Source organism: Papio anubis, chromosome 16 (assembly GCF_008728515.1).
Source record: "Papio anubis isolate 15944 chromosome 16, Panubis1.0, whole genome shotgun sequence".
NCBI lineage: Eukaryota > Metazoa > Chordata > Mammalia > Primates > Cercopithecidae > Papio > Papio anubis.
The window spans coordinates 20,627,794-20,651,843 of NC_044991.1; the positions used below are offsets into that span (position 1 = coordinate 20,627,794).

At 38.0% G+C, this 24,050-nt stretch overlaps 1 protein-coding gene and 1 pseudogene across 3 annotated transcripts in view; one reads left to right on the plus strand and one right to left on the minus strand.

Annotated features, from left to right (window-relative positions):
• The window catches only part of HORMAD2 (HORMA domain containing 2), a 90,597-nt gene that overhangs the window by 65,954 nt on the left and 593 nt on the right, over positions 1-24,050 (minus strand). For 2 of the 3 annotated variants that reach the window (XM_017945225.3, XM_003905411.4), the window contains exons 2-5: positions 13,333-13,420; positions 8,351-8,492; positions 3,822-3,885; positions 2,556-2,592 (exon numbers count right to left, since the gene is read on the minus strand). In XM_017945225.3, the coding sequence (XP_017800714.1) occupies positions 2,556-2,592; positions 3,822-3,885; positions 8,351-8,492; positions 13,333-13,383 (294 nt within the window). In that variant the 5' untranslated portion in view covers positions 13,384-13,420. Of the gene's footprint in view, positions 1-2,555; positions 2,593-3,821; positions 3,886-8,350; positions 8,493-13,332; positions 13,421-23,702; positions 23,951-24,050 lie in introns of those variants that run through there. The other variant, XM_017945226.2, reaches the window with a different exon arrangement.
• On the plus strand, positions 1,553-1,878 carry LOC116270707 (annotated as a pseudogene).

A 24,050-nucleotide genomic window follows, 5' to 3' on the forward strand; every position in this document is an offset into this window, starting at 1 on the left:
TGCAAATTCTTACATCAGAATATTGAGGTGAGGCTTGACAACCTGTGTTTTAACAAGTCCTCCAGGTGATTCTGATGCAAGCTAAAGTTTGAGAACCACTGCTTTAGATTATTAACTCATTATCAAATAACCTTAACAAGTGGATTCTATTATTATCCCCATCTTATATGCAAAGAAACTAAGGTACCAAAAGGTAGGTTACTTGCCAAAGGCCACACGGGTATTAAGTGACAGAACTGGGATTCTTCAGACCATCTGACTCCAAAACTTGAACTTCTAACTATATTGTACTGCCCATCAGTGAGGAACAGTCAGGAAATGTCACTAAATGAGTGGATGAAGGGGGAATGAATGAGCACTGTTCAGTATAACAGTGATGGCCTTCTCCCCCTTTCAATCTGTCCAAATATTTAGGGCCTTCAAAGCTCAAAAGCTATTTTCTCTCAAAAGATTTCTCTCATGTTCCTCACAGGGTATAGTGCCTCCTTTCCCATACTTCCCATTGCATATGATCATTATCTTTCTTTAGGCATTCATCACTTTCTAATGAGCATTATAAGGGTGATCAAAATATCTCTGATATTTTTACATTAAAATATCAAATTGACATAAAAAATCAATATATAGGCTGGGTGCAGTGGCTCATGCCTGTAATCCCAGCACATTGGGAGGCTGAGTTGGGCAGATCACTTGAGGTCAGGAGTTCGAGAGCAGCCTGGCCAACATGGTGAAACACCATCTCTACTAAAAATACAAAAATTAGCCAAGTATGGTGGTGCATGTCTGTAATCTCAGTTACTTAGGAGGCTGAGGCAGGAGCATTGCTTGAACCTGGGAGGTGGAGGTTGCAGTGAGTCAAGATCGTGCCACTGCACTCCAGCCTGGGCGACAGAGTGAGACTCTGTCACACACTCACAAAAATAAATAAATAAATATGTAAAGCCCAATATGACATAGATGCTGGCCAGTCAGAAAGGATGCCAATTTAGCTCTAGAGCTGGGCTCCTGGAAGCAAACCTTGGACTAGATATTAACCTTTTGGTTACTGGATTTTGGAGTGTTCTGGAGAGATCCCAAAAGAGACACTGGTAAAGTGACGTGGAGGATATTGATAGGGAGCCACATGAGGTCTCAGAAAAGCAGCAATTTACCATTCAATACAGAAATATTTCAATATTTTAAGAGCAGATACAGCTGAGTCAGTATATAACAGCTGATCATCAGCCCTGCATATGAATATCACTTATCTTCTGCCAAGGTCTATAAGCTCTTTCCCACTTCTGTTTTATCTTTGTATCCCTAGGTCCCTCTGGTCAGTGTTGAATAAATCATAAGTAACAAATGTGCAGTGGAAATAGAAATATATGAATGTGCTAAATAATCTAGTGTAAGGCTTCCTGACCTCAAGATTTCTTAATTAAAAACAAGATTTCTTTAAAAAAAATCAAGAACTGAGGAGTAAAAAGAAGACATAGATGGAGAAAATGGGGAAAAGCAGTGGTGGAAATTTCAAATATTTATAGGCCTTGGCTGCCACTGGAGAGCAGCAGCCATGGCTCTGCTCTACCTTACAGCCATGGGACTCAACAAGGGCCACAAGGTGGCCAAGAATGTGAGCAAGCCCAGGCCCAGCTGCTACCACAGGTGCCTGACAGGTGCCTGACCAAACACACCAAGTTCATGCGGGATATGATCCCAGAGGTGTGTGGCTTCACCCTGTATGGGCAGCATCCCATGAAGTAGCTCAAGGTCTCCAAGGACAAATGGGCCTTCAAGTTCATCAAGAAAAAAGTGGGAACACACATCCGCACCAAGAGGAAGTAGGAGGAGCTGAGCAATGTCCTGGCCGCCATGAGGAAAGCCGCTGCCAAGGACTGAGCCCCCTGCCTTGCCCTGCCCTCTGCTCATAATAAAAGCTCCACAGGAAAGAAAAAAACAGAAAGAAAAAATAAATTTCATTTATATACATCTTGTCTCTTCAACTAGGACTAGAGCCTCCATTCTGTACGCCCTTCATAGCTGTCTTGGGCAGCATGAAAGATCAGATGCACTTAAAATTTAAGCTATATATTTTTTTAAATCTGAGGTACAATACTAGTACAATACTACCTATTGTAAAGGAATAGATTATACTTATGAACTAAATATAGTTACCAAAATAACTAAGACAGAATAAAAACCAATTATTCAAGTCCATTTTTTTCCTTTCATATCTGCAAATTGAATCACCACTATTCTAAATACGTTCAATGCACTAAATGCCAGATTCTTGTCTCTCCTGTCCCACATCCTGTGGATCTCTTCCAGTGACTTCAGAGGAAACTCTGTGGTCAAAAAGATATGAGTATGTAAAAGAGAAAAATGAGTTTTCTTTCTAATTGATGCAAAGGAGACATCAACAGGACAATAAAGACATAAGATAACAAGAAATTAGTTTATGAATGCAAACGTAGACACTTATACTGTTAAACACAACGAAATAAAAGTCTAATTTCTTTTTATAAAGAATAAAAGACAAGCCTTTGATTCCAGTGTAAGTTTAAAAACATTCTTACGTATCTCTTTTCCAAAGCATCAAAACAACCTTGAATCCTGTCAAGAAATAAATGTTTGATGTCAATTGGACCACATGCAAAGCCAAAATAATTCCAACTACAGAATTCATTTGCACTTTTTGCTTTGATGTACATTAAGTTGATAACCATCTTACCTTTCCCATTTAATCACTTTTTTAAACTTCCAGCAACTTTTAATATGTTGATAGAACTTTATAAGTAGTAATGAGCAATTTTGTGGTAGTGAACCAAATTTTTTTGGATCCCATGTTTAGTACACTGACACGCATATGATGAATTATCAGTTTTTTAAATTTCTGTGGGTACATAGGTATATATATTTAGTATTTTATCACAGTTTTTATTTTTATATAAGTCAATTTTCTTTCAAAAACAAAGCTAAATCAGTGTCTTAAAATTATTAATAATATTGATAATTAAAAATATTGAATAATTCTTACAAATTCCTAGAAAATTATTTTTTAAAAAGAAAGAGGGAAAGCAGGCCAGGACAATGGCTCACACCTGTAGTCCCAGCACTTTGGGAGGCCAAGGTGGGCGGATCATGACGTCAAGAGATCGAGACCATCCTGGCCAACATGGTGAAACCCCATCTCTACTAAAAATACAAAAATTAGCTGGGCATGATTGACGTGCACCTGTAGTCCCAGCTACCCGAGAGGCTGAGGCAGGAGAATCGCTTGAACCTGGGAGGCAAAGGTTGCAGTGAGCCGAAATCGTGCCACTGCACTCCAGCCTGGGCGATGAGGGGAGACTCTGCCTCAAAAAAAAAAAAAAAAGAAAGAAAAAGAAAAGGAAAAAGAAAGAGGGAAAGTAGGAAAGAAGAAATGGTTTTTGTACCGAGTCTTACCGGGCGTAGTCTCACCTACTTCGTAATCCCAGCACTTTGGGAGGTCGAGACAGGCTGGATCAATGAGGTCAGGAGAACGAGACCATCCTGGCTAACACGGTGTGAACACCGCTCTTACTAAAATACAAAATCCAGCCAGGCGTGAGTGGCGGCGATGCAGGTCCCAGCTACCAGGAGGCTGAGGCAGGAGAATGATGCGAACCCGGGATAGCAGAGCTTGCAGTGAGCCGAGATCACACCACTGCACTCCAGGCTGGGCAACTGAGCAAGACTCCATCTCAAAAAAAAAAAAAAAAGAAAAAGAAAAAAAAATCTTACTAAATAAAGCATTATGGGTAATTTCAGCCATGATAAAAATAATGTTGTTCAACTTTTATAGAATTTCTATTACTTACCATCTGATAATATGCAGTGACCCAGGACATTTTTTATCTTCTCGGAGGATTTTTAAACTGAGGTCTACAAAAACAGAAACATAGTCTATTTTTATCTACTAAATGACTGCTGTACTGAAATTGTCCATGCTAAATAGGGTATTTCCTTTAACTATTTTATTTATGTAATTTATTTAGTTTTATAGCTTATAAAAACATTTTGGATCTCTAAACATCTACTTTAAAAACAAATCCTATGTTAAGAAGTAGCTTAGTCTCAATTTTGATTACAGTTAGGAGTTTCCCCCTTCTACAATGTAGCACAACTGAGTTGGCTCCAAAATCAATTTGTGTCCCTTCTTTGCCTCTGTAGAATTCTAAGTAATTATGAGGTAGTGTTGAGACTATCTCCATTGACCAACTTAAAATATACACCTCAATCTCAGTCATTTCCCTGTTATTTCTCTCCCTCTCAATGAAAAGAAAGGAATGAAAAATTTCACATGGATTATTCTCAAATATTTACTTTATCTGAAATCTAACTACCTTTTTACACTTAGGAAGAATAGGAATATCATATTAAGAGTCTGGGTTTAGGCCGGGCGCAGTGGCTCACATCTGTAATCCCAGCACTTTGAGGGGCTGAGGCAGAGAATTACTTGAGCCCAGGATGTCGAAACCAGCCAGGGCAACCTAGTGAACCCTCACCTCTAAAAAAAAAATTAAAAAATTATCTGGGCATAGTGGCACATGCCTATAGTCCCAACTACTCAGGAAGCTGAGGCAGGAGGATCACTTGAGCCTGGAAGGTCGAAGCTGTAATCCTATAATGATCATGTCGCCACACTCCAGCCCGGACAATGAAATGAGACTCCGTCTCTAAATAAATAAATAAATAAATACAATTTTGGTTTAAAGTAGTCCAAGATCAATCACTGATTTATGTGTGATTTTGCATAAGTAACTTCACCTTTTCATATTGTTTTCCTGTCCTAAAATTGATGTTACCTGTATCTCTATTGAGGGATATGAAAATTATCCTGTGTTGATATAACATTCAGAAATTACAAGAGAGTGACACAGGAGTACTAAGCATTTTTATGATGTATATTACTTTAAGAACAAACACTGAAAGGGAGACATATCACTTCCACAATAACTGTCACAAAAAATAAAGCTATAGAGAATGGTATCATTGCCATTGCCTAGGGTAGTGACTGGCACACAGTATGTGCTTATTACCAAAAATATGTCTTTCTCAATTCTATGTTCTAGACACGAGGGGAAGCTGCAAATATATGTTAGAAATAAACACATTCACTGTTACAAGTTTGTATCTCATAGACCAAAAGATGTCATAATACAAATGAGGTTGTTGTGATTGCAAATACCATGTTTATGTGCTTATAGCACACATGCATTTTATTGATGCTCTTACATTGCTTAATATTTTTTCTTTTTTGAGACAGAGTCTCACTGTATCACCGAGGCTGGAATTCAGTGGTGCAATCACAGCTCACTGTAGCCTTAAGCCCCTACGCTCAGATGATCCTCCCACCTCAGCCTCCAGAGTAGCTGGAACTACAGGCACCCACCACCATGGCCAGCTAATTTTTTGTATTTTTTATAGAGACAGGGTTTCACCGTGTTGTTCAGGCTGCTCTTGGACTCCTAGGCTCAAGCAATCTGCCCAACTTGCCTTTCAAAGTGTTATGATTACACTTTGGATTACAAGCATAAGCCACTGTGCCCAACCAAGAGAATTAGACTAAAATGAGGCCAAGGTATATCATTAAATACAGATGTAAGAAATTTTAAATTAGATTTTGAAAAATAACATCTTACAAGGCAACTTGTAGCTCTCTATATTTATTTTCAAAATGATAGTTCCTATTTTAGTGACAAGTCAACAAGATTCACAATACAGCTTTTTAAAAAATTTTTTAAATACTTTAAGTTCTGGAATATATGCGCAGAACGTGAAGTTTTGTTTATGAGCCATGGTGGTTTGCTGCACCCCTCAACCTGTCAACTAGGTTTTAGGCTCTGCATGCATTAGGTATTTGTTCTAATGCTATTCTTTCCTTTGCCCCCTATCCCCCGACAGGCTCCAGTGTGTGATGTTCCCCTCCCTGTTTCCATGGGTTCTCATTATTCAACTCCCACTTATGAGTGAGAATATGCGGTGTTTGGTTTTCTGTTCCTGTATTAGTTTGCTAAGAATGATGGTTTCCAGCTTCCTCCATGTTCCTGCAAAGGACATGAACTAATTCTTTTTTTATGGCTACATAGATTTCCATGATGTATATGTGCCACATTTTCTTTATCCAGTCTATCATTGATGGGCATTTGGGTTGGTTCCAAGTCTTTGCTATTGTAAATAGTGCTGTAATAAACATATGTGTGTATATGTTTACCCATTTATAATCCTTTGGGTATATAACCAGTAATGGGATTGCTTGGTCAAATGGTATTTCTGGTTCTATATCCTTGACGAATTGCCACACTGTCTTCCACAATGGTTGAACTAATTTACACTCCCACTAACAGTGTAAAAGCATTCTTATTTCTCCACATCCTCTCCAGCATCTATTGCTTCCTGACTTTTTAGTGATCTCCATTCTAACTGGCATGAGATGGTATCTCATTGTGGTTTTGATTTGCATTTCTCTAACGACCAGTGGTGATGAGCTTTTTTTCATATGTTTGTTGGCTGCATAAATGTCTTCTTTTGAGAAGTGTCTGTTCATATCCTTTGCCCACTTTTTGATGGGGTTGTTTTTTTCTTGTAAATTTGTTTTAAGTTCTTTGTAGATTCTGGATATTATACCTTTGTCAGATGGATAGATTGCAAAAATTTTCTCCCATTCTGTATGTTGCCTGTTCACTCTAATGACAATTTCTTTTCCTGTACAGAAGCTCTTCAGTTTAATTAGATCCCATTTGTCTATTCTGGCTTTTGTTGCAATTGCTTTTGGTGCTTTAGTCATGAAGTCTTTGCCCATGCCTATGTCCTGAATGATACTGCCTAGGTTTTCTTCTAGGTTTTTATGGTTTTAGGTCTTATATTTAAGTCTTTAATCCATCTTGAATTAACTTTTGTATAAGGTGTAAGGAAGGGGTCCAGTTTCAGTTTTCTGCATATGGCTAGCTAGTTTTCCCAGCACCATTTATTAAATAGGGAATCCTTTCCTCATTGCTTGTTTTTGTCAGGTTTGTCAAAGATCAGATGGTTGTAGATGTGTTGTGTTATTTCTGAGGTCTCTGTTCTCCTCCATTGGTCTATATATCTATTTTGGTACCAGTACCGTGCTGTTTTGGTTGCTGTAGCCTTATAATATAGTTTGAAGTCAGGTAGCGTGATGCCTCCAGCTTTGTTCTTTTTGCTTAGGATTATCTTGGCCATATGGGCTCCTTTTTGGTTCCATATGAAATTTAAAGTAGCTTTTTTCTAATTCTGTGAAGAAAGTCAATGGTAACTTGATGGGAATAACATTGAATCTATAATTACTTTGGGTAGTATGGCCATTTTCACGATACACAATCCAGTTTTTTAAACAAATAAGATTTTGAAAAATTGTTGAGTACTAGGTACTTGGGTTTTTTGCTTTTTGGTTGTTTGTTTGTTTGTTTTTTGTCTTTTGGGTTTTTTTTGAGATGAAGTTTTGCTCTTGTCACCCAGGCTGGAGTGAAATGGCACGATCTTGGCTCACTGAAATGTCTGTCTCCTGGGTTCAAGTGATTCGCCTGCCTCAGCCTCCCAAGTAGCTGGGATTACAGGTCCCCACAACAATGCCCAGATAATTTTTGTATTTTTAGTAGAGACAGTGTTTCACCATGTTGGCCAGGCTGGTCTCGAACTCCTGACCTCAGGTGACCCACCCGCCTCAGCCTCCCAAAATGTTGGGATTACAGGCATGAGCCACCATACCTGGCCGGTACTTGTTTTTATAATAAGAGAAGAAAAGGGGCCAGAAACAGCTTGTAATATAAGGAAATGAGATGATAAGTTTAAGAGCACTGAAACAAAAGGAATGAAAGTAGAAGACCTGGCAATTGAGAAAAAAGCCAGAACTGATTAGAATAATAATTATCTTAATATCCATGTGAATCAACAAGTGAGTTTGGCTTTTTTTTTTCCCCAGCATTTTTGTATATGTTAACAGAGAGAAAAGGTTTTCACCTGGTTCCTTTGAACTTCCTCAGTGCCAAAGTGTACCTTAAAGAATAAATTCAATTGAGGCACAAAATAGTGCAAATCTACAGCATTCAAATAGATTTTGATCTAGCTATTGCTTTTATACTGGACTTATCCAAACAGATTTCTTTTTTCTTCCATCTGTCACCTGGCATCTAGCCAGGAACTAGTAATTCCTATAAGTAAAATCACTACACACAGTAAAATTAAAATGGAAAAATGGATTAGCAAATTGGTCTTGAAGAACAGGCCCTTAAGTTGGAATTAGCACACTTTGTGAGAATTTGTCTATTTCTGCTAAATAGAGAAAGGGGGCTACAACAGCCAAAGAGACTAGTTAGTTTAACTTTACCATCCAAATGGCGTTCTCCATAAGAGCTCTCTGGAAACAGGCCCCTTAGGTATGTTATACATGAGATGGAAGTAGCAAAAAGTTTCTTCACCATTTTCAGGGACTCATGCTCATTAGTGATTTGGGATGGGAAAACTGTTTCCTGGAAAAACAACGGAGGTGAAAAAAGATTAGTATTCTTTAATATATTCAGTTCAGCACATCATTACCACAGATATAATGAAAAGATTTCTCAGAACTTCAAATTTGATACATTCGAAGGTAATCAAAAAGAAACAGTGCTTTGAATATTACATTAAATTAGATCTTCATAGGCAAGGCAGAGCAGAAAGGCAGAAACAATTACCCAAGTAATTCAAGACTAAAACAATTTATTTCACAATGATCCATGAAACTGGAGTTTTACTATGATTATATACTCTCCTTCTCTCTCATACACTCCTCGGACCCTACTGCAATCTGGATTTTACTCCTTTCCTTTCTACACTATTCTCTCCAAAGTCACCAAGTACAATCCTATAGTTGACCTCTTCTCATCCCTCATAATATGTAACTTCTTTATATTATCTGACACTGTTACCCACATACTCTCTTTTCCTCTCCAAGGTGCCATAACACTATTTTGGTTTTTCACCTATTCCTACGTATCTGTCTCAGTCTCTTTTATTTTTTTCCAGTTGTTCTGCTCTTTAAATGTTGGTTATCCCCCAGGATTCTGTCTTCAGGCTTTTTCTCTTTTATAGCTGTCTTCATGAATAATCTCATCTAGTTTCATAGCTTCGGCTATAGCCTATACAGAAAGGATTTAGGGTTCCTATTTCTGTTATGAGTTCCAGTTCTATATTTTTATTTCCTGAACATCTGTACCTAAACTACTTTGTAGATCACTTAAACTCAGTTTATTTCTGCCACCCCTGGCTAAAACCTGATCCCAAGTCTCATTCTCAGACTAGTGAATCAGCACTACTCCAGTCATCCAGGTTAGAAGCAGCTTCATCTTTGTCTTCTCTTTCATTCATACCCTACTAAATTCTATTAATTCTCTCTAAAAGAGTTCTCAAATCTATTTTCTCCTTTCCCTTCTCACTGCCACTGGCTTGACTAAGGACATACTTAATTATCTCCTTGATTACTACAGTAGCCCCTGATTTCGTTGCTAACAATTCTTTTATTCAACCTGTCTTCCATATTGCCATCAGAATTAATTTTCAAGGACACAAATCTTATCAGTGTTCGTCCAGGATAGAGTTCAAGTACCTTAGAGTGGGATTTGAGAACTGTCAAAATCTTATTCTTGTTTAGCTCTCCTGCCTCATCTCGTACCCCTTCCTCCCTACCCACACTCCCTTATTCTCTCCCATGCACCCTACTGTCTAGCCATGTGGAATTGCGGCTATTCATCTACTATTCTATTGCCATGTATTTCCATACTTTTGTGCTTTGCTTAAGCCAGAGCTCTGAGGAATACAAAGCTTCTGTAAGATGTCATAGTGTTCTATAAAAAGTATCAATACTAGGAATAGCTTCCTGCTAAATTTTATGTATGTGTATATATATAACATAGTAAACAAACCTAAATCATTGTTCTTAAATGATTAGATAGTCTTCCTTAAGAAATAGTGTGCCGTAAAAGAAGTGTGATAAGAGAGTAACTGGTATATGAATTTGTGACTTTTGCTTCAGTATGTAAGGAGCGTCTACCAAGAGTCATCTTGCATATAGAATATTTGCTGATGGATAGGTTGTGCCAGTATCTCAAATTATCATTTCAACATATGTTTGACATACTATGTTTACTGTACACACAATGTTTGTTGTGTTTATGTATTAAAATAAAAATAAAAATTTGATCTGTTTTTCATTATTCTGTGAGGCTGCTTTTTGCTGTTTTCTTTAAGCCAAGCACAAAATAAGTCTCATGAATTCCAGTCGGTATTGTGTCAATACATTATAATTTTAAAGTATTTTCTAAATATTAACAAATTAGACTATATTAAACTTTAGAACTTCTGTTCATTAATATACTATTAAGAGCATAGGTCTTACAAAGGACTCATATCCAGAATGTATAAAGAACTCCTAAAATTCTTTAAGAAAGACAATCAAATAGAAAAGTGTCTATTTGTATGAAAATAGACACTTAATAAAAGAGCATATCCAAATGACCAATAAACAAATGAAAAAGTGTTTAAATTTTATCAGGGAAGTGAGCATTAAAATCACAAGGAGGCCAGGGGTGGTAGCTCACACCTGTAATCCCAGGACTTTGGGAGGCTGAGGTGGGCGGATCACTTGAGGTCAGGAGTTCAAGACCAGCCTGGCCAACATGGTGAAACCCCTGTCTCTACTAAAAATACAAAAATTAGCCAGGTGTGGTGGAGGGTGCCTATTATCCTAGCTACTCGGGAGGCTGAGGCAGTAGAAACACTTGAACCCAGGAGGTGGAGATCACAGTGAGCCAAGGTTGTACCACTCCAGCCTGGGCAACAGAGTAAGACTGTCAAACAAACAAACAAACAAATCACAATGAGAGAATACTACACACCCACCAAAATGACTAAAAATTTTTAAAAGGATGTAGAATAATAAAAATTCCTAAACACTGGTTGTGGGAGTGTAAATGGGTACAACCTCTTTGGAAAGTTGCTTGGCAGTATATAATAAAGCTACATAACCACATATCCTATGACCCATATTTGACTCATAGGTATACATCCAACACTTATATGTTCACTATAGGACATGTATTAGAGTATTCAGAAAAGCATTATTTGTAATAGACCCATGCTGGAAACCACCCAAATGCTCATCAACAGTAAAATGAATAAAACTGTGGTATATGCCCCCGATGGAATACTATATAGCAATGAGAATGAATGATCTATAACTATATCGAGTAATACAGATAACTCTCACTCATAATGCTAAGCAAAAGAAACCAGATACAAATGAGTATTAGTGTATGATTTCATTTATATAAAGTACAAAAGCAGGTGAAACTAATTTATGCTGTTAGATGTCAAGATGGTGGTTTCCCTTGGTGGGGAGAGGTAATAATAACTAGAAGACAGCAGGAGAGGGAGTGCTGGTAGTGTTCTGTTTTCTGATCTGGCTTCTGGCTTACAACAATGTGTTAAGTTTGTAAAAATTCATTTAGTTGTACACTTATACATTATATGAATATATTCAGTAAAAATGTTAAGTGTTTGCTGGTCATATAAGTTTGGAAAATGTTGTCTTATGCAGTTCTTTCGGCCAGGCATGCTCTTTTTCCCATTTCCAAAGTATGAAAAATCTTAATCCAAATATGTATTTAATCTTATTACATTATAGGTACTGTTTTAGGTTCTGAGATGTAGTAGTGAGCAAAACATATAACAATCCTCTCCCTCATGTGGCTTACATTCTGTATCACTCTTAATTCATACTATAAGGATAATACTTATTACCAGTTAATATAATATTTGAAGGCAGAGTGCAGATAAATTCTGACTTTTCCCAACATAGCCAGGGGGCATGGCTAACTCCACATGTCCCTAGGCTTCAGACTCTAATGGCTCCAAAGCAGGTAAGCTGAATAATTTTTAAAAGTCAAAGAAGCAGTTTGTGACATTAAAGCATTTAGCAAACCTAACATCTGACCCAGACCAAATGTCTAAATTTTGAAGATATTTTTATTTTACCAATAATCTTTATTTTCCAAAGATTATTAAAGTCATGTAAACTAAAAGGAACTAAAGTTTTAATGCTTCTGACAAAATATTTGATTTAAGTGCTTATTTTTCTTTAAGCCAATTAATTAGCACTCTTTTATGTAAACACCATACACACAACACATACAAATACACAGACAGAAGAAGATCCAGTAATTGTAAGATTTTTTCATTTGCCAGTTTTTAAGTTTCTTAATTGGATTACTGGCTTCAGGGTGGAGCCCTTGGAAGAACAGGCTCAGGAAAGCATGTAGTTTCTACGGCCTAATAAACAGGCACAGCTGGAAAGTATAAACAGATTCCCAAAATTAAGGGTCTCGTTTTTATACTGGATCCTGGATCCCCAGGAAAAGAGAGAAATGGCATAGGAAAAGACAGTACAACGCTTTTACCATGCATTTCACTGGAAGGCAGCCCAAAGTCAATCAGCCAATTTTGTAATCAGCCCATCTTATTTCTTATTCTGAGCCAAGGCATACGCTAGGTTTTCCTCAGGGAATTCTCTCTCCTCTATGCAAATTATCTTCATCATTCAAGGTCTGTCCACCTTCAGCCTTATCTCTTTCATGAGGAATATACAGACCATTCCAGTCCATATGAAATTTCTAAATTCCTACAATTTGCATTGTCTTACTCTTTTTCACATATATATAAATCATATATTGCTTTGTATATTGTCTTAACTCCTAACCAGATTATAAACTTTTGGAAGATGAAGATCATATTTTTGTATTTTATCAGTGAATAACATAGTATTATGAATATTATATTACATAATATTGAGTCTCAATGAATAAACAAATGATGCATTAATGAATGTCATGGGACAAACCAAACTACATGCCTGGCCCTGGGATGCTCCCCTAGACTTCTAGCATCCAAGTTTCTCTCAGTGCTCTCCCTTTCTGTTCTTATAATTACACCATGGTGTGCAGCACAAGTTTCCTAACGTTTTAGGAAGTGAATATCTCACCAAGAACCATTCTCTTTAAACATCTTTTTGTTTCTGATTTCTTTTACTCTAGAAGATCTAAATATATTGTATAAACATGAAACAAGCACCCAGTAAGTAACTTTGTAGAAATTTATTTTAATTTTCTGGTCCTTGGTCTATTAGGCAGTTAAAATGTACACATACTCTCCCAGAATATTATGTGCTAATTAACTGATAAAATTGCTGCTTACAAACACACATACAAAAGATTAAAATTAAATTCTGAACTAACTCACTAAATGGTCATTGATTTTCTTTTAATTCTTAACAAATACCTTAGATGCTTTGTGTATTGTGATGGAGTGAGAAAGCTGAGCAGTGGCCATTGTAGAAATGTATCAGGATTATTCCAACAAGTCCAACCTATTAAAAAAATAATTAATTCATTAGAGACCTTGCCAAATACAATGATTCCTCTCTTACTCTACCCAAAAATGAAATTGAAAAAGTCTAAAAGCAAACAAAAAATTAAAATCAAGGACAGTTAAGTATAAACTATTTTCCCAGATTGTTCAGTTTAGAGAGAAATTTACCAAGCTACATTTTGAAGAAGCAAAAGAAGAATGAATGCTAAGATAATTCTATCAGGCCCTATCTAAACTATAAAATGAATTTGAGTTGAAAAAAGTACTTATTGTTAATTTTCCAAAGGAGAACTATATAATTAAAATTTGATCACACTCTTTGGGAAATAAGTTTAATAAACATTTTTATCTATAATTTTGGCATAAGGTCTCTGGATGAATTTTTCCATCCACTCAATGAAAATTATAAGATTATTTATTTGTTCACAAATATATTTGGAGGAGAAAATACATTGTAAATCACCTAGAGACTCAATATATATTATTAATCCTTGTCATTCCCTCAGAGTGTAACAATGCTCTCTATATAGCAAAGGCTCAAAAACATTTCCTGAATTAACTTCGGTTGTAATTTATTTGCAACTTCAACTCAAAAGTTAATGTTTATACTTCATACCCATTAAAACAGTTATTCATCCAACTAGTTGAAAAAGAAATCAAGAGAGAAATCTCATTTACAATACCTACCAAAAAATTAGGAATACATTTAAGAAAGTGAAAGATTGCTACAATGAAACTACAAAATGCTGATGAAAGAAATCGAACAGAACACAAAAAGATGGAAAGAAAGAAAGAAAGAAAGAAAGAAAGAAAGAAAGAAAGAAAGAAAGAAAGAAAGAAAGAAAGAAAGAAAGAAAGAAAGAAAGAAAGAAAGAAAGAGAGAGAGAGAGAAAGAGAGGGAAGGGAGGGAGGGGAGTGGAGTGGAGGGGAGGGGAGGGAGGGAGGAAGGAAGGAAGGAAGAAAATATGGTGTATATATACACAATTGAATATTATTCAGCCATTTTAAAAAGCATGAAAATCTGTCATTCACAGCAACAGAGATTAACCTAGATGACATAATGTTAAGTGAAGTAAGTCAGGTACAGAAAGATAAATACCATGTGTTCTCACTCACCTGGGAGCTAAAACAGATGAGCTCTTAGAAGTAGTTATTAGAGGCTAGGAAGGGCAGCAGGGAGGAGGTTGGATAGGGAGAAGTTAGTTAATGGATATAAAATTACAGCTAGAAAGGAGAATACATTCTATTGTTCTGTAGCACTGTAGAGTGACCACAGTTAACAATGATTTATTATATATTTAGAATAGCTCAACATAAAGAATTATAAGTGTTTGAACTGATGGATATGCTTTGACTTGACCATTACGTATTATATACATGTATCAAAATATCACTCTGTACCCCATAAATATGTACAATTACTGTGTGTCAATTAAAAATTTTATAAATGATTATTCAAAAATGGAAAGTAGTAAGTTGCAAAGGATGTGGAGAAATTAAAACCCTTATGCATTGCTGGTGGGAATGAAAATGGTGCAGCCATTGTGGAAAACAGCATGGCATTCCTCAAAAAGTGAAACAGAATTACCATATTATCCAGCATTTCCATCTCTAGGTATATACTCAAAAGAATTGAAACCAGGGACTCAAACAGATACTTGTACACCAATGCTCATAGCCACATAATTCACATTAGCCAAAAGATGGAAACAATCCAAATGTCTATTAAAAGATGAATGAATAAACAAAATGTGGTATTTACAATGGAATATTACTCAATTGTTTTGTTTGCTTGTTTGTTTGCTTTGTTTTGTTTTTAAGACGGGGTCTCCTTCTGTCACCCAGGGTAGAGTGCAATAGCGTGATCTCAGCTCACTGCAACCTCTGGCTCCCAGGCTCAAGTGATTCTCCCACCTCAGCCTCTTGAGTAGCTGGGACCACAAGCACTTGCCACCACACCTGGCTAAGTTTTGTAATTTTTGTAGAGATGGGGTTTTGTCATGTTGCCCAGGCTGGTCTTGAATTCCTAGACTCAGGCAATCCACCCACCTCATCCTCCCAGTGTGCTGGGATTACAGGCATGAGCCAGCACACCCGACCTCTATTCAATCTTAAAAAGGAATGAAGTTCTGATACACGTACAACGTGAATAAATCTTGAAAACATATGCTAAGTGAAAAGCCAGACATAAAAGGACAAATATTATATGATTCCACTTATATGAGGTACCTAGAGTAGGCAAATTCATAGAGACAGAAAGTAGAATAGAGGTTACCAGGTGCTGGTGGGGTAGAAGGAGTTTAATAGGTATAGAGTTTCTGTTCAGGATGATGAAAATGTTTTAGAAATGGATAGTGATAATGGTTGCACAACATTGTATATGTGCTTAGTGTCACTGAGTTGTACACTTAGAAAAGCTGAGGTGTTGAGTTTTATATTACAGTTTACCACAATAAAAAAGTTAATATTTAAAATACATCTAGTTTTCACCCTTATTGTTTTGTTAATATAAAAAAGAAGCAGCCGGGTATGGTGGCTCATGCCTGATGCCTGTAATCCCAGAACAGTGGGAGGCCAAGGCAGGTGGATCACGAGGTCAGGAGATCGAGACCATCCTGGCCAACATGGTGAAACCCTGTCTCTACTAAAAATACAAAAATTATCCAGGCATGGTGGCGGGCGCCTATGGTCCCAGCTACTCAGGAGGCTGAGGCAGGGGAATGTCACGAACCCGGGAGGTGCAGCTTGCAGTGAGCCAAGATCGCGCCACTGCACTCCAGCCTGGGTGACAGAGCAAGAGTCTGTCTCGGAAAAAAAAAAAAAAAAAAAAGCAAATTTTCCCTTTTCTTTACAAAGGCTTAATTTAATTTCAGTTGGGGCTGCTTTTTAAGGTTTTATGAAGTTCTGACCAAAATACTTGTAAAATAACTTCTTTCAAGATATTCCATTCTGGATCACCAAGGATAGCCTGTGACCGGTTTTTGTGTATCCATTAATGCAAGACTCAAAGATTTTCCCAAGAGGGCAGAATTATTTGCAAACACTGCCACAAGGTGATGATAGAGATTATAAACAGGTGGTAATATTTAATTTATCTCAAACTACTTCTTCAGAGGGGCACTAGGGGACACTCTTTTACAATATTTTATATACGAGACTGAAAACCACCTAACAGTCCTTTAATCCTTAAAGATTCCAAGCTATCTTTTCTTGATTTCAGAGTATAACCTTCATATCTGACTCAACACATCAGCTGTCCCCCTTAAATTTCAAAACATAAAATGGGAAACAAAGTAGCTCTAAGAGTTTAAGATCTAGTCCCAGCCCATTAAACTATGATACACTACCCACTACTGGGGTAGTTATTAGTCTTAGAGACAATAAATAAGAGAAATCATGATTTTAAAATAGTTTTCTATATTAGTGGGGTTTTTTAACTTTCTCTATGATCATAGGCATTCTGATGTCATTTCTAGGGAATCAAGCTCTGAAAATAGCAACAGCCAATTAGAACACAATGCATTACTACATCCATATTTTTGCAATGTATGGATGGCCTAGATTAAATTAATATTACCATTGAAAACTCTGAGGCATTCAGGACACTTGCTTTTGAGAAAGGATTCAAGCTAGTTAATATTAACATTTGGTAAATTCCTTAGGAATTAACATTTATAAAAGTAAAATTTAATTTTCTACATATATACATATTTATATTTTTATATATATTATACATATATACATATATATTTATATATATGGAGAGAGAGAGAGAGAAATAACCAGCAGTATAATCTAGTAGAAAGAGCCTTTAGAGTTAAGGAACCTAAGTTCAAATTCTGACTCAGCTACCTAGCAGCTGGCATGGCCAGGCACAGTGGGAGAAGACTGGATCATCTGGGCAGTTTCTCATGAATGGTTTAGCACTATACCCTCAGTGCAGTTCTTGCAATAGTAAGTGAGTGAGTTATTGCAAGATCTGGTTGTTTAAAGGTGTGTAGAACCTTTTCTTTTTTCCCCTCTCTCTCTCTCCGGCTTTAGCTATGTAAGATGCGCCTGTTTCTCCTTTGTCTTCTGCCATAATTGTAAGTTTCCTGAGGCCTCCCCAAAAGTCAGGCAGATGCTACCATGCTTTCTGTACAGCCAGTGGAACTGTGAGCCAGTTAAACCTCTTTTCTTTATAAATTACCCAGTCTCAGGAATTTCTTTATAGCAATGCAAGAATGGACTAAAACAGAGCTCTTCTTTTTTACTTCTATCACACACTCCCTGGATGAACAAATACACTCCCATTGTTTCAAGTATAATTTCCATCCTGTTGATTCTTATGTGTATATCCCCAGCCCAGGTCTCTCTCAGAAGTTGCTGACTTGTTCCTCTAACTGATCATAAGACTGTTCCACCTTGATGTTCTCAACACATCCAAATGTGAATTATTTTCCCCAAAAACTTACTTCTGCTCCCTCGCTCAGTAAATGACATCATCACATACCTAGTTGCTCAAGCACAAAATCTGTGACTCAACCTTAATCCCTTCCTCGTTCCTATGTTCAATCACCTTAATATTTCTCAAATGTAGGCCGGGTGCAGTGGCTCATGCCTGTAATCCCAGCACTTTGGGAGGCCGAGGCGGGCGGATCACCTGAGGTTGGGAGTTCAAGACCAGCCTGACAAACATGGTGAAACCCCATCTCTACTAAAAATACAAAATTAGCCGGGCATGGTGGCACATGCCTGTAATCCCAGCTACTTGGGAGGCTGAGGCAGGAGAATCGTTTGAACCCAGTAGGTGGAGGTTGCAGTGAGCCAAGATCATGCCATTACACTATAGCCTGGGCAACAAGAGTGAGCCAAGATCATGCCATTACACTATAGCCTGGGCAACAAGAGTGAAACCCTGTTACTCAAAAAAAAATTATATATATATATATATATACACACACACACATGCACACACACACACACACACATACACACACACACGTATATATATATATGAAATGTGTCCAACTCCTCACTTTAGCCATGCTGTTGTCATCTCTACTTTATATCAACCAGTCTCATCTTTTGCCTGTATTGCTGCAACCACCAATTTCCTCTCACTGGTATTCTCCTTCTCCAGTCTGTTCTGTATATTGCAGCCAGAGTTTTTAAATTACAAATTCGACTATGCATTTTCCCAGATTGAAATACTTCAATGGCTCCCCACTACTCTCAGGATAAAATCTAAAACTCTTACCATGGCTTTAAGATTTGACTCATGCCTCCCTAGCCTCAGCTCTAACTATTTTCCCTTATACTTTTATGCACCAGCCATTCTTACTTTCTTTAATTACCCCAAAGGACTACATTCCTTCTAGCTCTCAGGATTTTGTAATATTCCCTCTGCCTGAAACATCCTCCTCCATTCCCAATTCCTACTCATCTCCTAGATATGGTGTATTAGTCCATTCTTGCATTGCTATAAAGAACTACCTAAGACTGGGTAATTTATAAAGAAAAGGGGTTTAATTGACTTGCAGCTATGCAGGCTATACAGGAGGCATAGCTGGGGAGGCCTCAGCAAACTTACAATCATGGCAGAAAGGGAAGGAGAAGGAGGCATGTTTTACATGGCCAGAGGAGGAAGAGAGGGAAAGGGGAGGCGCTATACACTTTTAAACAACCAGATCTCATGAGAACTCGTGATTACGAGAACAGCAATTGGGAAATCTGCTCCCATGATCCAGTCAACTCCCTCCAGGGCCCTCCTCCAACACTGGGGATTACAATTTGATATGAGATTTGGGTGGAGACACAAATCCAAACCATATCATATGGCTTAGTAAAATTTCCTTAAGGAATGACTTCCTAATTCCCACTACCACTACTATGAAGTTTGGATTGTGTGCCCTTCGCAATATATACTGTACCATAGTTGTCTTTAAGTATCCCCTGACCTACCGTGAGCTAACATGAGAGCAAAATTGTGTCTAGCTATTGTGTCTGTCTAGCTCATTCTTTATATTTTAAAGCTTTATTTATTTATTTATTGAAAAGGACTCTCACTGTGTCACCCAGGTGAAGTGCAGTGGTATAATCCCAGCTCACTGCAACCTCTGCTTCCTGGGTTCAAGCCCTTCTCCTGCCTCAGCCTCCTGAGTAGCTGGGATTACAGGTGTATGCCACCATGTCCAGCTAATTTTTGTATTTTTAGTAGAGATGGGTTTTCGCCATGTTGGCCAGGCTGGTCTGGAACTCCTGACCTCAAGTGATCCACCCACTTTGGCCTCCCAAAGTGCTGGGATTACAAGCGTGAGCCACTGCATCCAGACTTTAAAGTTTTTTTAATAGGTATAATTCAGTGGATTTTAGTATATTCACAAAACTGTGCAACCATCTGTTTAATATAGTATAAATCATCAATTTAGTATATTCACAAAATAGTGCAAACACGACCTAATTCCAGAACATTTTCATCACCCCTAAAAGAAATCCCATGCCCATTAGCAGTCACTCCTATTCTCTCCTTTCCCCAGCCGCTGGAAACCACTAACCTACCTTTCATCTTTATGAAATTGCCTATTCTGAACATTACATATAAATGAAACCATACAATATGTGACCTTTTGTGTCTTGTTTAGCTCATTCTTGAACTCTCAGCATCATCACAGTACTAGAATTAAGTAGGTACTCAATAAATATTTGCTGAGGCTGGGCACAGTGGCTCACACCTGTAATCCCAGCATTTTGGGAGGCCAAGTGGGGTGGATCACTTGAGGTCAGGAGTTCAAGACCAGCCTGGTCAACATGGTGAAATCCTGTCTCTACTTAAAAAATAAATAAATAAAATAAGTAAAACATTAAAAAAAATTAAAAACCTAACTTAACTAAATATTTGCTGAGTCAACAGAGAAGAACTATAGGAACAAGGAATAATCAAGTCTAGCAAAACACCACAAAATTTTAAAGGTAGAAGAAACTTTAAACATCATTGCTATGGTTTGAATGTGTATCCCAAAGTTCATAGTTTGGAAACTTAATCCTCAGTGCAAGTGTTGAGAGTTGAGACCTTTAAGAGGTGATTAGGTGCCTTCATGAATGGATTAATATTGTTACTCCAGGAGCAGGTTCATTATCAAGAAAATAGGTTTGTTATAAAAGCAAGTTTGGTGCACTCACTGTCTCTCCTTGCTCTCTCTCTTACCAGGTGATGCCTTCCTCCATGTTATGACACAGCAAGAAGGTCCTTACAAGATGCATATCCTTGTTTTTGGACTTCCCAGCCTCCAGAATCATAAGCCAATACATGTCTGCTCTTTTTACATTACCCAGCCTCAGGTATTGTTATAGCAGCACAAATGTGACTAAGACAATCATTTAGTCCAAATATCTAATTTTCTACATGAGGAATTCAAGATCCAGACTTATCCAGGGTCAGTCAGCCACTTAGTAACAGAACTGAGACTAAAACTCAACAAGTCTGACTCACAGTCTAGAAGTTTTTCCAGACTGACTCTCCAAAATGAAATTCTCCTTTGCTTTCACTCTATCTAATACAATGCACTACCAGGGCCTCCCTAGTTCTTCAGCTTGCCTGCTTATTTCTAAACTTGGGAGGGTCTCTTTCTAGTGTTCTAGCATGAGCTTGCTTCAGGAAGGCAAAAAGATCTAAATTATTTTTTCAAAAAACATCGTGAAACTTCATCTCTACTAAAACTGGAAAAATTAGCCAGGCGTGATGGTGGGTGCCTGTAATCCCAGCTACTTGGGAGGCTGAGGCAGGAGAATCGCTTGAACCCGGGAGGTGGAGGTTGCAGTGAGCCGAGATTGCACCATTGCACTCCAGCCTGGGCAACAAGAGTGAAACTCCATCTCAAAAAAAAAAAAAAAAAGCCAGACTCCTTTCGGCCTCTAACTATCTTGTTGCTACTGTTTTCCCTTTGAGCAGGTGTTTTGTGGCGGTCTTCTATTTAAGTACAAACCCTGCTTAATTTTGAAAGCTCACAAGTTGACAGGAGGTATGACTCTAGAGAGCACGCATTCTGAGAGAATAGGTCTGATTTTTTGTATGTGTCATCCCTTTGTTCAGGCTCATTATCTAAAAACCTAGAAGAGATTTCATAACTACAGATTTTAAGAACTGAAAGTTAACTTTGAAATGTCATTCTCTTATATATTTGTCTGCAAATTAGATCCACACATATTTGAAACTTCACAGCACATCAATATCATTCCCTCTTTTGTTTTTGAGACAAGGTCTTACTCTGTTTACCCAGGCAGGAATGAAGTGGTGCAATCTTGGCTCACTGCAACCTCAACCTCCTGGGTTCAAGCGATCCTCCCACCTCAGCCTCCTAAGTAGCTGGTACTAGAGGCAATGTGCCACCACACTCAGCAAATTTTCTTTATTTTTGGTAGAGACGAGGTCTCACTATGTTGCCCAGGCTGGTTTTGAACTTCTGGGCTCAAGCAATACTCCTTGGTTAGCCTCCCAAAGTGTTGGGATTATAAGGATGATAAGTGTGAGCCACTGCAACTGACCCTCACTCTTATATTTGATATGTCTACTTTGTGACAAGGATTATGGTCTTCTTGAGAAAGAGGCAATATTTCTGTGCTCTTTCGGGTAAAGATTCACTCTAGGCTTACCTCTTGACCTATATCTCAATTGCCCTATTTTATTTTTTGTTGTTGTTGTTTATTCATTTTCTTTTCTTTTTTTTTTTTTTTGAGACAGAGTAAAGTGCAATGGCATGATCTGTCACCTAGGCTGGAGTACAGTGGCATAATCACAGCTCATTGCAACCTCAAACTTCTGGGTTCAAGTGATCCTCCTACCTCAGCCTCCCAAGTAGCTGAGACTATAGGCATGCACCACCACGCCCTGCTAATTTTTTTACAGTTTTTTTATTTTTGTAGAGTTGGGCAGGGTGGGGGTGGGGGTGGGGGGGGTTTCACTATGTTGCCCAGACTGGCCTCGAACTCTTGGCCTCTCAAAGTTTTGGGATTACATATGTGAGACACCACACCATGCCTTCAATTGCCCTATTTTATATGGTGGTACAATTACTTCCTATTTTACCCCTACTATGTGTGAGTCCAAGATTCACATAAAGATTAGCCAGCTGCTGTTTAGTTTACTAAGGCCTAAACCACTTTTTTAACCATTCCAAGTGAAGCAAAAACCAAAGTTTTATTACATTTTCCCAAATATAATTATAGCTGATTTATGAAGGCTCTCTACCCATCTTTCTCAATCTTCCAAAACCATTTTTTACAAGAAAATCCCTTTTCTATCAGGTGAACAATATCCAATAGCTGGATTCTGAAATGCAACTATATGACCTTCCTTACACATGCATGATATTAAGAATGACTTTACTCAAAAGAAGTGTATGTTAACATAAATGGGTTCGATAGATTCATAAAGCTGGAAGGGAGCACAGACATCTTCCAACCCCTTCGATTTAAAGAAGATCCAATTCTGTGGAGGAAGAATCTTTTTTTCAACAAATGGTGCTGAAACAAAAGGACATCCAGAGGATGGGGGGAAGAAGAGAGAATGAAAAGAAGCTTAACCTGAATCTCACACTGTACACAAATATTAATGCAAAATGGATGATGGATTTAAACCTAAACATAAAGCTATAAAGAAAAGGGGCTGGGCGCAGGGGCTCACACCTGTAATCCCAGTACTTTGGGAGGCAAAGCGGGCGGATCACAAGGTCAAGAGATCGAGACCATCCTAAACAACATGGTGAAACCCTGTCTCTACTAAAAATACAAAAAAAAAAAAAAAAATTTAGCTGGGCGTGGTGGCACATGCCTATAGTCTCAGCTAGGAGGGAGGCTGAAGCAGGGGAATCGCTTGAACCCGGGAGGTGGGGGTTGCAGTGAGCTGAGATTGCGTCACTGCACTCCAGCCTGGCGACAGAGCACGACTCCCTCTCAAAAAAAAAAAAAAAGAAAAAAAGAAAAGAAAAAAGAAAAGGAAAGTGAGGCTATGCAAGGGAACTTGGTTTGCCAAAGTTCGCCCAGTTACTTAGACCTTCTGACAGAGCTTGTTTCAATAAATTATTCACCATTTTAACAAATTCCATTTGGTCCTGGTCATTCCCCTACTTGTGCTCATTCAGAGTAAATGGTTTCCACTGTATTAATTGAGTATTTGTTCATGCTTTTGACTTTTTAATATATCTTTCATGCTATTTCAATTATTCATTCATTCAACATCTACGAGGCGACTACAATGTGCCAGGCAACGTGCAGGATTACAAGATGTAATATACTTTTCCTACCTCAACAGATTGATGGTCCAATGGAGGAGCAATTAGATCATGATCCTGCTGAGATTAAAAACCCCTTTCGGGGCCAGAACCACCCCTCATTTCTGCCAGCTGAGTACACGATGTACTGCACAGCCTGTCCAGTGCTCTGCGCACTCGGACACATTTCGGCGATTGGCTAATCCTGAAGTTCAAGACACTCTCTCCCTCTGAACTGTTTAGGGAACTAAAGCCCACAGGGATTAATTGGCAAATCCTCACTAAAACGAAAGGGGAGCTGAGGTCAAGCGGGGCGGGGTGGCTCGTCCCCACCTCTCTCACCTCTTGGCCTGTACCAGGCATCGATCCTGGCAGAAAACC